We start from the raw sequence: 10,861 nt of genomic DNA on the forward strand, positions 1-10,861 counted from the left end.
GTCTCGTACACCAGTTAAAATGAACGATTACGTAAGTGGGAACTATCAAACTATCATAATTCATAAGCCAAATGAACGATTACGTAAGTGGGATATCATGAATAACAGCTACTCGTTGGACTGGAATTCTATCCGAGAAGACAAATTATATGAATTTGAGGAAGATCTTATGTATTGGTTTGGCTCAAGAACAACTTAGAAAGCTTTTGAATTTGTTTCTAAAAAAACTGAAGCATTTGATATAAAATAGTTTCTTTTTTGTTTGAATATAATTTGACATTCAATTCTTTTGAAAAAATATTATACGAAACCAACTTTACTCTATCCAAGGAGACAAAAGCTATGAGAAGGAACTTATTTTTTTTTTGTTAAAGGACTTTCTTGAATTAAAATTAAAAAAGATTATAAAAGCCCAACGGGCCCGGTTAAGTACAACAACTAAACCAAGAAGCTATAAACCGGACTAAACCAGAGACATCGAAATCCTAAGCAAAAAAAACGGCGCTGCAGAAGCCACCGCCACATCCGCCGTCGAGAAACGAGTTACCGGAAAGACCTGAAACTGGAATCTAGAGAGAGCCACCAACCTTGCAAAGAAAGCAGGAGAGAAGAGCAGACACTTAGAATATGAATAAGAACCGCTCGGAAGCAACACCAAACACCGCCAGAAGCAGATGTCGAGGAAGCTTCATCGCCAAAAGACAGCCGCCTCCGGAGAACTCCTTTCACGAACCCATCTGCGTCCTCCAAACAGATAGTCTTACTAGTGAGATCTCGGAGATTAAAGCTTTGAAACACTATCCGCCGCATCAAACGCAGCCTCCTGCTACAACAGCCAAAGAGAGCTGCCGGGAACACCCTGAAAAGACCAGAAGGAGAGCAAAGCCGAGAGAGGATGGAGCAGAGCCTGAGAAAGCATCACCCGATTTTGTCCTCATCAGATCTGGGATCTGTACAGGCACCACCGCCGCCGACCCACAGCAGAGCTATCGCTGCATCTCTCAGAAAACACAGATCCGCCACCAACTTGGGAGAGGAGAGCACAAAACCGCCGCTGAAGCACAAACCAGAAAAGAAAAATAGAAAAACAAGAAAAGATGGGGCCTTCTCCGGGAAAAAACAAGTCACCCGGAGAGGGAAGGATATTGCTGGAGAAGAGAACTCTAGAGAAAAAGGGAGAGTAAAAAGACGCCGCTCAAAGACCCTCTATGAGAAGGAACTTATGTATTGGTTTGGCTCAAGAACACGTTATAGGAAGCTTTTAAATTTAGTTTCTCAAAACCTGAAGCATTTGATGTAAAATAGTTTTATTTCATTATAATTTAACATTCAATTCAAAAAAAGAAAAAAAAAACTCTCACGTTTTTCATATCTTATTTGATTGCCTTCAATATTACATGTATAGCACATAGAAATTTTTTCCTTGTTATTGTTCAACGAAATTTCTATGTGCTATGGACAACTCAGAAAATGCGCGCCGTTCTGCGTTTCCTCAATGACACACAGTGTTGTTTTTTACTTTCAGAAACCACAGATCCAAAACGTCACTTTCCTCTTCGGAAAAGCAAAGGTAAGTCAAGTGAGTTTCGAGATTCGTTGACCGATCTCACATACAGAGGGAGAAGCGATGTCAGACACCGCCGTGTACGGAGGAGCAATCGACTTGGAGCGATCTAAGGAGGAGGAAGACGACGACGACTACGATGATGACGAAGAAGAGGATACTTCGCCGGAGGTGACGGCGCAATCATCTCCGCGACCGCCGTTGTCGGCGAATTTCGAGAAAGATCGGCACTTGCTGTACTTGGAGATGATGTACGAGTTGCTTCCGTACCATTACCAATCGCAGGAGATCAATCGCCTAACACTCGCTCACTTCATTATCTCAGGCCTCCATTTTATTGGCGCAAGACACCGTGTTCGTCTCTCTCTCTAATGATCAGTCGTTAAATTGTGTAACTTTCATCTGCGATTTCTGATTTTAACCTATTGATTTCGTTGGTGAAGGTTGACAAAGATCTCGTTGCGAATTGGGTTTTGTCCTTCCAGGCCTTGCCTAGTAACAGAGTTTCACTTAAAAAAGGTATCTTTCTCGAATTTATGACATATCTAGAATGGTTTTAGCATAATCTTAATCAACCAGTGAGAACGTATTTCTGAGTTATGAGATGTTCTTTTTCTGCTGCAGGAGAATTCTACGGATTCTTTGGTTCAAGGAGTTCTCAGTTTCCCGTAGATGAGAATGGGGTAATATGCTTTCTATTTTACAGGATTTACTTCAAATAGATCTTTGTTTTTTGCATGTGTGTGGGCTTTACGTTTAGTATTTGCACAGGATTTAACTCACAACAACAGTCACCTGGCAAGCACTTACTGTGCATTGGCCATTCTAAAAGTCATTGGTTATGATCTCTCGACCATTGACTCCGAATCACTATTGTTGTCCATGAAAAACCTTCAACAAGATGATGGAAGGTATTAGTTGTTTGGAGCTTAATGCATTTGTAGTTCTTTTGGTTAGTTTTAAAGTCTTTTTGGGATGTCAAACTTTCCTTACTTGCATCTTACCAACTCCGGGAAATCTTGTTTGCACGGTTTTGAATTGCATGGTGCTACAAGTCTGCTATGTCTGACATATAACGATTACTTTGTTCGTTTTGCTACAGCTTTATGCCTATCCATACTGGAGGCGAGACGGATCTTCGATTTGTATATTGTGCTGGTAAGGACTAGCTGCCAAACAGGATTTACAGACCATGTCTTCATACTTTTAATAGAGTCTTAACCTAGGTTTGTGTTTGTGGATCAGCTGCAATTTCTGACATGCTGGGTAACTGGAGTGGAATGGACACGGAGATGGCTAAGAACTACATATTAAACTGTCAGGTTTGTTTCTGTTCTGGCTGTTGCTATTTGTCATTTTACTTCCTTCAAAGTTTTTTCCTTTTTTGTTAAAAAGACATTCTTGTCTAACATTCTTTGTGCAGTCATATGATGGTGGCTTTGGGTTGATCCCTGGTTCTGAATCTCATGGTGAGTTGAAAACAATTCTTCTATAACCTTCAACTTGATTATGTCCGTGTGCACTGTGTAGTCCAAGTAAGTAGCACATATTTATTGTGAGCTGGCTAGAAATTGTTACTGAATTAGTCAATAAGGAGGCTACAGATAATTAAGCTTTTTCGTTTAATGTGCTACTCGTTTTATGATGCTTACCTACGTTCTGAAACTTAGTTATGCAGGTGGTGCTACTTACTGTGCTATTGCATCCCTTCGATTGATGGGATTCATTGGAGACGATCTGTTGTCAAATGATTCAGGCAGTTCAGTAATAGACTCTTCTTTGCTCCTCGACTGGTGCCTACAGGTATTATTTCATTAAATTTGTTTGCCTGTTGAACTTACCTGATAATATTACCCTTATAGTTTAATAATGCTCCTGAGTGATCTGATGGTTTTTCTTTCCTCGGCTCTAGAGACAAGCCAGTGATGGTGGGTTTCAAGGTAGGACTAACAAGCGGAGCGACACATGCTATGCATTCTGGTAAGTGCCCTCATCTTTTTGCTGTCTCGGGCTCTGTTTATTCTCATCTGCTGATATGGGCCTTGCACATGTGTTTAGGATTGGAGCTGTCCTCAAACTCTTGGGAGCAGATGCATTCATCGACAAAATTGCTCTGCGCCAATTTTTACTGACATGTCAGTCCAAGGTACCTCTCCTTCAATGTCTCATCGTCACTTTTTAGATTTGAAGGGTGCGAACTAGGCTTATAGTTAGTTTAGCTACTGTAGAATTCTAGTTGCAGCCTATAGAGTCAATAATGGTTGTATGAGCTGTTAAGAGAATTTGTTACAGTGTTCTTGATTCATGTTTTACTTCTTCGGTTCAAGAATGTGATTAATGTTGTTGCTCATGCATTTTTGTGTCCAGTATGGTGGGTTCAGTAAATTTCCTGGAGCTTTACCGGATCTGTATCATTCATACTATGGTTATACGGCTTTTAGCCTCTTGGAGGAACCGGGCTTGAGTCCTCTGTGCCCTGAGTTAGGGTTACCACTTCTTGAAGCCTCGGGAATCTGATGTTTATTTTTAGATTGCCCTCAAAGTCATATTCTTCTATAACCATTGTAACATATATTTCAACATTGCAAAGAAGATAATATTGTAGTTCGTTCACTAAAAGTCATTTTTTGCTGTTGGTTTCTTATAGAAATATTCATTTATTGATTATTGGCTCTTAATAAGATAATGGGAAGATAATATTGCCAAAATCCAAGAATGAAATGGATGTATTCTTAGACCAACAAAAACACAATACTGGATTTATTTCCTATGTTCATCATTGGAATGCAGAAATAAACGCAAATTGTGTGACTAGAAGAGGTAATTTTTGTAATTTCACGTGCTAACGAGTAAGTTGTATTGTTGACTTAACGCCACTTGGATACAAAGAATCAGACAAATAAGCTGAAAGATTAGGACAAAATCCTGAGGAGGAAAGAGATTCCCCACTTGGTCTCTGATGAGTCTTGTCTCTATTCATTTATCGTATTATTCCAAATTATCGGTCCATGTTTAAAGCCATAAAAAAATATTCTTACTATAGCATTTCGAAGCGAATGATCTAAAAAAATAATAATTTAAAACTATTAAATACTACTAATTCTTTACTTTTTCTCTTCCCGTGTTTTGTTTTACTTTCTAATAACTCTATATTCAGGATAAAATATTAACAGTAGTTCAGAATTAATTCCTTTTAAATGTGAAAGTCGGTTTGGGAGTAGAATGCTTAGTTCGTGCATCTTTAAATGTCAACTACAAGAGTGTGGCAATTAGGAAGAAAAAAAGAAAACAAAAGAAGAACGAATCCAATGCTCATCGTTATTCTTTAGCTAAAACTGAAAGCATGATTTGATTAATCCACAAATTCTTTCTCCACCGAAAAATTACAACCGTTTAATCCGACGACGACGAGCCAAACTCATTCAGACAAAAAATATGTTGATGATTAGGGGAGCGTTTTGCAGCCAAAACGAAACGCTAAACTAGATTTACAAGGCAATTAAAATTCGAAGAATAAAGATTAGCAAAAATCAAAATTTTGCTAATTTCTATTGCACAAGATTTGGCACTAAGCGGTTTTTTGGACCACCTTCTTGTCATATTCTCAATGAAACTTCACCTTCAAAAATCTCTGATTCTTAAAGCTCTGTTTTTTTTACCAATTTAGCCCTTGAGTTCCTGAGCTTGTGCAATCTCCATCACTTTCCTCTTGTAAAGCTTCTCCTCTGCGTCTCTTAGGAACTTGAATCTCGGCAATGGCGATGAAGACGATGATGGTGACAATGGTGAATGTGATGACAATGGCGATGATCTCACTAACCTGTTAAACTCAGCATCGGTCGATGACTCGGAGAAATTCGAGATCCCTTCTCTTCTGCCATTACAAGACTCCATTAGCAATGGAGTGAAAGGAGGCGTGAATAGCGAAGGAGAAGCACGAGGAGTAAGATACGGAGGAGTAGAACCACTTTCCATATTAAGAAACAAATCATTCAAGCTCTTTCCTTTCGTGGAAAGTCCACCTTCAGATTCCATTTCCTCCACTGTTTCCTCTACGATTGTGAACAGAAACCTCGGCACGAGCCCTGGACCCACCACATTCCCAAAATCATGAGGACAAGGACATTGCTGTTGAGTTTCAATGGGTTTGGGGTTTGAGAAAGAAGAGCAAGGAGAAGAAGAAGGGTTTGTGTTGCTGCAACAGAAGATGAAGAGAAGCTCTCTGGTTGCAGGGGTAGAATAGTCATTCCGCAGATTAGGACTCGTCGTTGTCGTCCTCTTCTTACACCAGAGCAAGTAATAGAGCTCGGCGAGAAGAGCTAGCAGCAAACAACCAAAGACTATGCTTAGAGCAAGTCCCACACTGCTCAAAGATCTCATCTTTTTTCTTCCGGATAAGATTCACGTCTCTTGTTCATCATTAATTCAACATAAAGAGAGCGCCTTTTTCACAAATGAAATCCCTAAATCGTCCAAAAAGGATCGGAAACTACAATATTGAGGGTTGTTTTATGATTCTGAGAACAAAGGGTTTTAGCAGAGAATAAACCAGATTTTATAAAATTGGGGATGAAAGAAAAGCGGAGAGGGTGAAAATGAACTAAATTCCAAAAATGGGTGTTATATAGCGAAAGTGTGAAAGTGAAACACCCCTCTTTTTTATTTTATTTAATGAATTAATAAAAATGCCTAAATGATTACGAAAGTTTACTCTTAACGAAAGCCACGGCTGACCATTTCTTTTTTTAGAAATTCCCGAATTTGTAAACTTTAATTTACTACTCTCTTATAAAATAGCAAGAACTTGCATTTACCTTCAAATATGGATAGCACTGAAAGGCCTTAAACCCATGTGACGCATATGCAGCACTTCTATATGTGAACTTGAAACTGACTAACACCAGTAGCAATAAAGGAAATAAAATTTATGGATGGTTTTGATCAAAGATGTGAAGTTAGGTAAGAGTTGTTTTGCACACACAAAAACAAAAGGTGAGAGTTGCCCTTCTTCAGGCTGATTGAGATCAGAGTCACAGAGTCCACTAAAACCAAATTGGATTGCCAGTGGACAGTGATTCCGCTTCAATTATGAAATTTTGTGATGTGCATAGACAATTATCCAGCCTCTTCCATCGACCAATCAGACATTTACGTAGCATTGATATTGATGTCCCGTTTTTAGATGTAATTCTTTTCGCCATACCACTTGAACTTCTTTAAACCCCTTTTTATTTTCTTAAAATTCTTGGACTCTGTTCTTTTTCCCATCTTAATGCATCGAAAAGTGTTCTATTTACTTGGATTTGCCTCTTTCCATGCAGGAATAGACAATCCAACATTTTTACAAGCTTTTGCCGGGTAGTCTCATATATATGAATTTCGATATGTTTTGAGTATGTAATGGATATTAATTATGAGTAGAAGTTAACCAAATTTGGAATCGGTTATCAACGCTCTATAATTGGTGTAACAAGATCCGGAATGAACACATGTTTTTGGTTTCCTAAAGAAGCTGGTGGATTGGGACTTAAAAAAGACTATTGGATTGTAACAAAGTTTTTGGTCTGAACCTGTGTTCATTAGTTTCATTTCATTCCTACTTCTTAGCCCGGTTGATTATGAATCAATTTTTTAGCTTAGGCTGATTATGAAATCGTTTCCCATACCGAATACTACTTTTTAAACCCGGTTCATTAGTTCATAATCATCCTCTTTTCATCTTTTCATATGTGGCCAATATCTTGTGGTCTCGTTCTGATTTGAGCGTCATATAATTTCCGGGAAGACACTTCTTGTCGTTCCAATACTATTATGGCTGTTCACCCTTGTACCTTGATGTGGAAGTAACTCTCTCTCATATGAACTCATGTTATTAGTGTTTTAAACAAGATGCTAAAGATCCGTCCTGAGCAATCTCCTAAAAAGTCAAAAACACCTGCCGGCTTGCTCTGTAGATATACATTCTTCCGTTTCCCGTAAATATATATTGGTATTGGTTATTTGGTTGTTCTCCAATGGCAAACCTATATTCTGTGAATTTCCACGAAAAAACAAATATAAAAATTTTCAAAAAAACATCGCCATCCCAAATGAATTGTTCATAAAAATATGGTTTTCATTCGAACAAAATGGATTTATTCCTCAATTTTTATTCCGAAAACATCATTTTATTTTGCAGTTATAAATCATTTATTTTCGTGACTATATCCCGCGTATTAACAATGAAAACCAATTACATAATAACACATGCATCTCATATGCCGGCCTATTACTTTTGCATTTCCTCCTACACACGCCATAAAATATAGAGTCCCCCAATTTCAACTAAAACACTAGTTCATGAATTAAAAAAAAAAACTATAGTTATCAGCATCTTACTGTATGAATCACACAATTTCGTGATATATTATTGTTATTGTATCAACGAGAGCCCTCAAAGAATAAAAATATCTAAATTATCCATCTACCTTAAGATCTGCGGACCGCCTTTTACAACAAGTACCAGCTTGTTCAAACTTGAAATCCCGATATTACCCTCCTTGCATAAAAAGATTAGACGGTACGTGTTCATTGCCTAACCCAGCTTTTTCTTTTCCTCTTACGTGTGTATGACTAGACACGTAGGCCCCACTCAGCAACCGGACAATATAAACCAAAAATAAAAATAATTTCTATTACATATCTTTCGTCGTTCCTTCGTCTCCTTTTCTCCGAGATTTTTTTTTCCTCCGTTGGGAGCCATTGAATTGATTCATTGGCTCTTTAAAAAAGAGAAAGAACGGTGTGTTAGCGAGAAATGGGAATTCTCAATGACGACGCCGTTTTAATCGAGCGGGGAAAAAACTCCGGCGATCCCACCATCGTTACCGTCAATTGCCCTGATGAATCCGGTCTCGGTTCTACTCTCTGTCGAATCATCCTCGAATTCGGTCTCTCCATTACCAGAGCTGGTGAAAACTTTAAATCTTATTTACTTACAATTTTGACTTCGTATTCGTTTTTTTTGTTTTGTTCGTTTTGGGGGAATATACTCTGTTTGTCGGTTACCTTAGATTTTAAATTCTCACGAATATTCGAAATTCCAATTCTGTTGTTACTTCTTTTTTTTTCAAATCAATTCCTCATGCAAAAAATGATTTGTTTTTGTAGGTGATTAGTTTAATGTAATTTGATGATTGATTTTGTGAAAATGGATTGCAGATTTCTCAACAGATGGACGATGGTGTTATATAGTGTTTTGGGTCACTCCAGATAACAGCTCTCCTAAAATCGATTGGGACAGCTTGAAGAATCGTCTCTTATCTGCTTGCCCATCTTGCTTAGGCTCCTTCTACTTCTGTCTTCAGTCCAATGTCTCTAAGCCTCCTTCTCTTTATCTCCTCAAGTTCTTCTGCCTCGACAGGAAAGGATTGCTTCATGGTTAGTTCCTCTTCTTTCTCCTTCCTGCTTGTCTGGTTTTCGTGTACATAAATGGTTAATTAGCAATTTTGTTTTTTTTTGTGTGTGTGTGTGTAGATGTTACTAAAGTCCTGACGGAGCTAGAGTTTACGATCCAAAGGGTCAAAGTCATGACAACACCAGACGGAAGAGTTTTGGACATGTTTTTCATCACCGACGCAATGTGAGTATTTTATGTTTCAACAGAGAGAGAAGAACATTTTTGAAAGTTTTGGTTTTTTTCATCTCTAATATCCTTTGTTGTGCAACAAGGGATCTCCTGCACACGAAGCAGAGACAAACAGAAACTTGTGACCATTTAACGGCTGTGCTCGGAGAACATGGTGTGATCTGTGAGCTTGAGCTAGCTGGGCCTGAGCTGGAGAGTGTTCAAAGGTTCTCTTCGCTTCCTCCTGTGGCTGCCGACGAGCTCTTTGGTTCAGATGGGTCTTCTGATATAAACAGCTCTAGCTCTAGCTCTAACAAAGCGGTTCTTACGGTTGATAATCAGTTAAGCCCTGCGCATACGTTGCTTCACATTCACTGTGTTGATCAAAAAGGGCTTTTCTATGATATCCTCAGGACTTCCAAAGACTGCGATGTCCATGTACATTAACACTCATCTCTCTCTCTCTCTCTCTCTAGCATTAAGACTGATTTGGTTGAAAGAACTGATGTTTCTTGTTCTCTTGTTTCCTCTGTACAGATTGCTTACGGTAGATTCTCGTCAAAGGTTAAAGGCTATAGGAATTTGGATTTGTTCGTTCGAGGCACGGACGGGAAGAAAATAGCGGATCCAAAACATCAAGCCAACTTCTGTTCTCGTCTTAAAGAGGAAATGGTATGTCCATTGCGAGTGATAATCGTGAACAGAGGACCAGACTCGGAGCTACTAGTAGCCAACCCTGTGGAGTTATCTGGAAAAGGAAGGCCACGAGTTTTCTACGATGTTACATTAGCCTTGAAATCACTCGGAATCTGCATCTTCTCCGTAGGTGTTATTATTAATACGTTATATATTTTCCAAGCTTTTTTACGTGGTTTATTGAGAAACTGGAATTGTGTTTCTTGTAGGCTGAAATCGGGAGGCATTCGACTTTAGATCGACAATGGGAAGTTTATAGATTTCTTTTGGATGAGAGTCGTGAGTTTCCGTTGGCTAGCCTCCGTGCGAGAAATCAGATAGTGGATAGAGTTACAAAGACACTTATGGGTTGGTGAAGTGAAGTGAATGAGATTTGTAACATTTATCCTACTCTGAGGTTTCAAAGAAACCGAGGCTCTCCTTGCGGCTTCGGGTCGATGAAGAGTCAAAGCAAGAGGTTATGATTCGGAGTTTCAAGATTGCTTCTGTATGGAGCTAAATCGCGTTGTAAAGATTTGGAAAAAAAAAATGTAAAAAAGGATTAAAGCACAATTGCAATGAATGCTTTGTAACTCACTTTGCAAAGGTACATCGAATCTTACGACGTCTACGAGCGTTGACTAGGATCTCATTACAAGAGCACGACACGGAGTCTCAGTGTGTTGAATATCCGATGGCGTGTAGAGTTGTCCCGAGCCAGGTTCGAATCGCAAACCTGAAAATGTAGCTGCACTATTTCGTTTCGTTGGTGACCAAGTGGGGAGATGCGAGATATTTCTCGAAATTGGAAATAGTGTTTTGGTTAATTTGACATTTCGTATTTAAACCAAGTAATATGTGTGGACAGACTTCCACGAAATTTGTAAAAAGTCTTTAGAATTTGTTTGTATGTGTCTTAAATCGTTAAATTAAATGTCATATTCTTTACTTTCATCAAGGTATATATCGATTGCATATTTTTTAATTACGTTCAAGTATCGTAAGTTTTTATTCAG

At 38.6% G+C, this 10,861-nt stretch overlaps 3 protein-coding genes across 3 annotated transcripts; 2 read left to right on the forward strand and 1 right to left on the reverse strand.

The window, feature by feature from the left end:
- Positions 1–1,560: 1,560 nt before the first annotated feature.
- Positions 1,561–4,206, forward strand: LOC18027377 (geranylgeranyl transferase type-1 subunit beta). Its single transcript, XM_006411120.2, has 11 exons — positions 1,561–1,918; positions 2,008–2,083; positions 2,189–2,247; positions 2,336–2,475; positions 2,667–2,722; positions 2,810–2,886; positions 2,988–3,033; positions 3,243–3,367; positions 3,477–3,544; positions 3,623–3,710; positions 3,932–4,206. The coding sequence occupies exons 1-11, from the start codon at positions 1,628–1,630 to the stop codon at positions 4,079–4,081; spliced, it is 1,176 nt and encodes a 391-aa protein (XP_006411183.1). The 5' UTR covers positions 1,561–1,627; the 3' UTR covers positions 4,082–4,206.
- Positions 4,207–4,943: 737 nt separating this feature from the next.
- LOC18027378 lies at positions 4,944–6,127 on the reverse strand. The gene has a single exon (XM_006411121.2). It carries the CDS (start codon positions 5,942–5,944, stop codon positions 5,228–5,230), a length of 717 nt encoding a protein of 238 aa, XP_006411184.1. The 5' UTR covers positions 5,945–6,127; the 3' UTR covers positions 4,944–5,227.
- A 2,133-nt stretch (positions 6,128–8,260) lies between these two features.
- Positions 8,261–10,467, forward strand: LOC18027379 (ACT domain-containing protein ACR9). The gene is made up of 6 exons (XM_006411122.2): positions 8,261–8,514; positions 8,765–8,983; positions 9,080–9,185; positions 9,275–9,608; positions 9,708–9,992; positions 10,076–10,467. The coding sequence occupies exons 1-6, from the start codon at positions 8,361–8,363 to the stop codon at positions 10,220–10,222; spliced, it is 1,245 nt and encodes a 414-aa protein (XP_006411185.1). The 5' UTR covers positions 8,261–8,360; the 3' UTR covers positions 10,223–10,467.
- The last annotated feature ends 394 nt before the right edge of the window (positions 10,468–10,861 follow it).

Source organism: Eutrema salsugineum, unplaced genomic scaffold (assembly GCF_000478725.1).
Source record: "Eutrema salsugineum unplaced genomic scaffold, Eutsalg1_0 scaffold_10, whole genome shotgun sequence".
Taxonomy (NCBI): Eukaryota; Viridiplantae; Streptophyta; class Magnoliopsida; order Brassicales; family Brassicaceae; genus Eutrema; species Eutrema salsugineum.

Coding starts and splice junctions, on each gene's coding strand:
- LOC18027377 (XM_006411120.2), top strand. CDS start 1,628: ATGTCAGACACCGCCGTGTACGGAGGAGCAATCGACTTGGAGCGATCT. Junction 3,034..3,242: donor CCCTGGTTCTGAATCTCATG/GTGAGTTGAAAA, acceptor TTAGTTATGCAG/GTGGTGCTACTTACTGTGCT. Junction 3,368..3,476: donor TCCTCGACTGGTGCCTACAG/GTATTATTTCAT, acceptor CCTCGGCTCTAG/AGACAAGCCAGTGATGGTGG.
- LOC18027378 (XM_006411121.2), bottom strand. CDS start 5,944: ATGAGATCTTTGAGCAGTGTGGGACTTGCTCTAAGCATAGTCTTTGGT.
- LOC18027379 (XM_006411122.2), top strand. CDS start 8,361: ATGGGAATTCTCAATGACGACGCCGTTTTAATCGAGCGGGGAAAAAAC. Junction 9,186..9,274: donor TTTTTCATCACCGACGCAAT/GTGAGTATTTTA, acceptor TTGTGCAACAAG/GGATCTCCTGCACACGAAGC. Junction 9,609..9,707: donor CCAAAGACTGCGATGTCCAT/GTACATTAACAC, acceptor TCCTCTGTACAG/ATTGCTTACGGTAGATTCTC.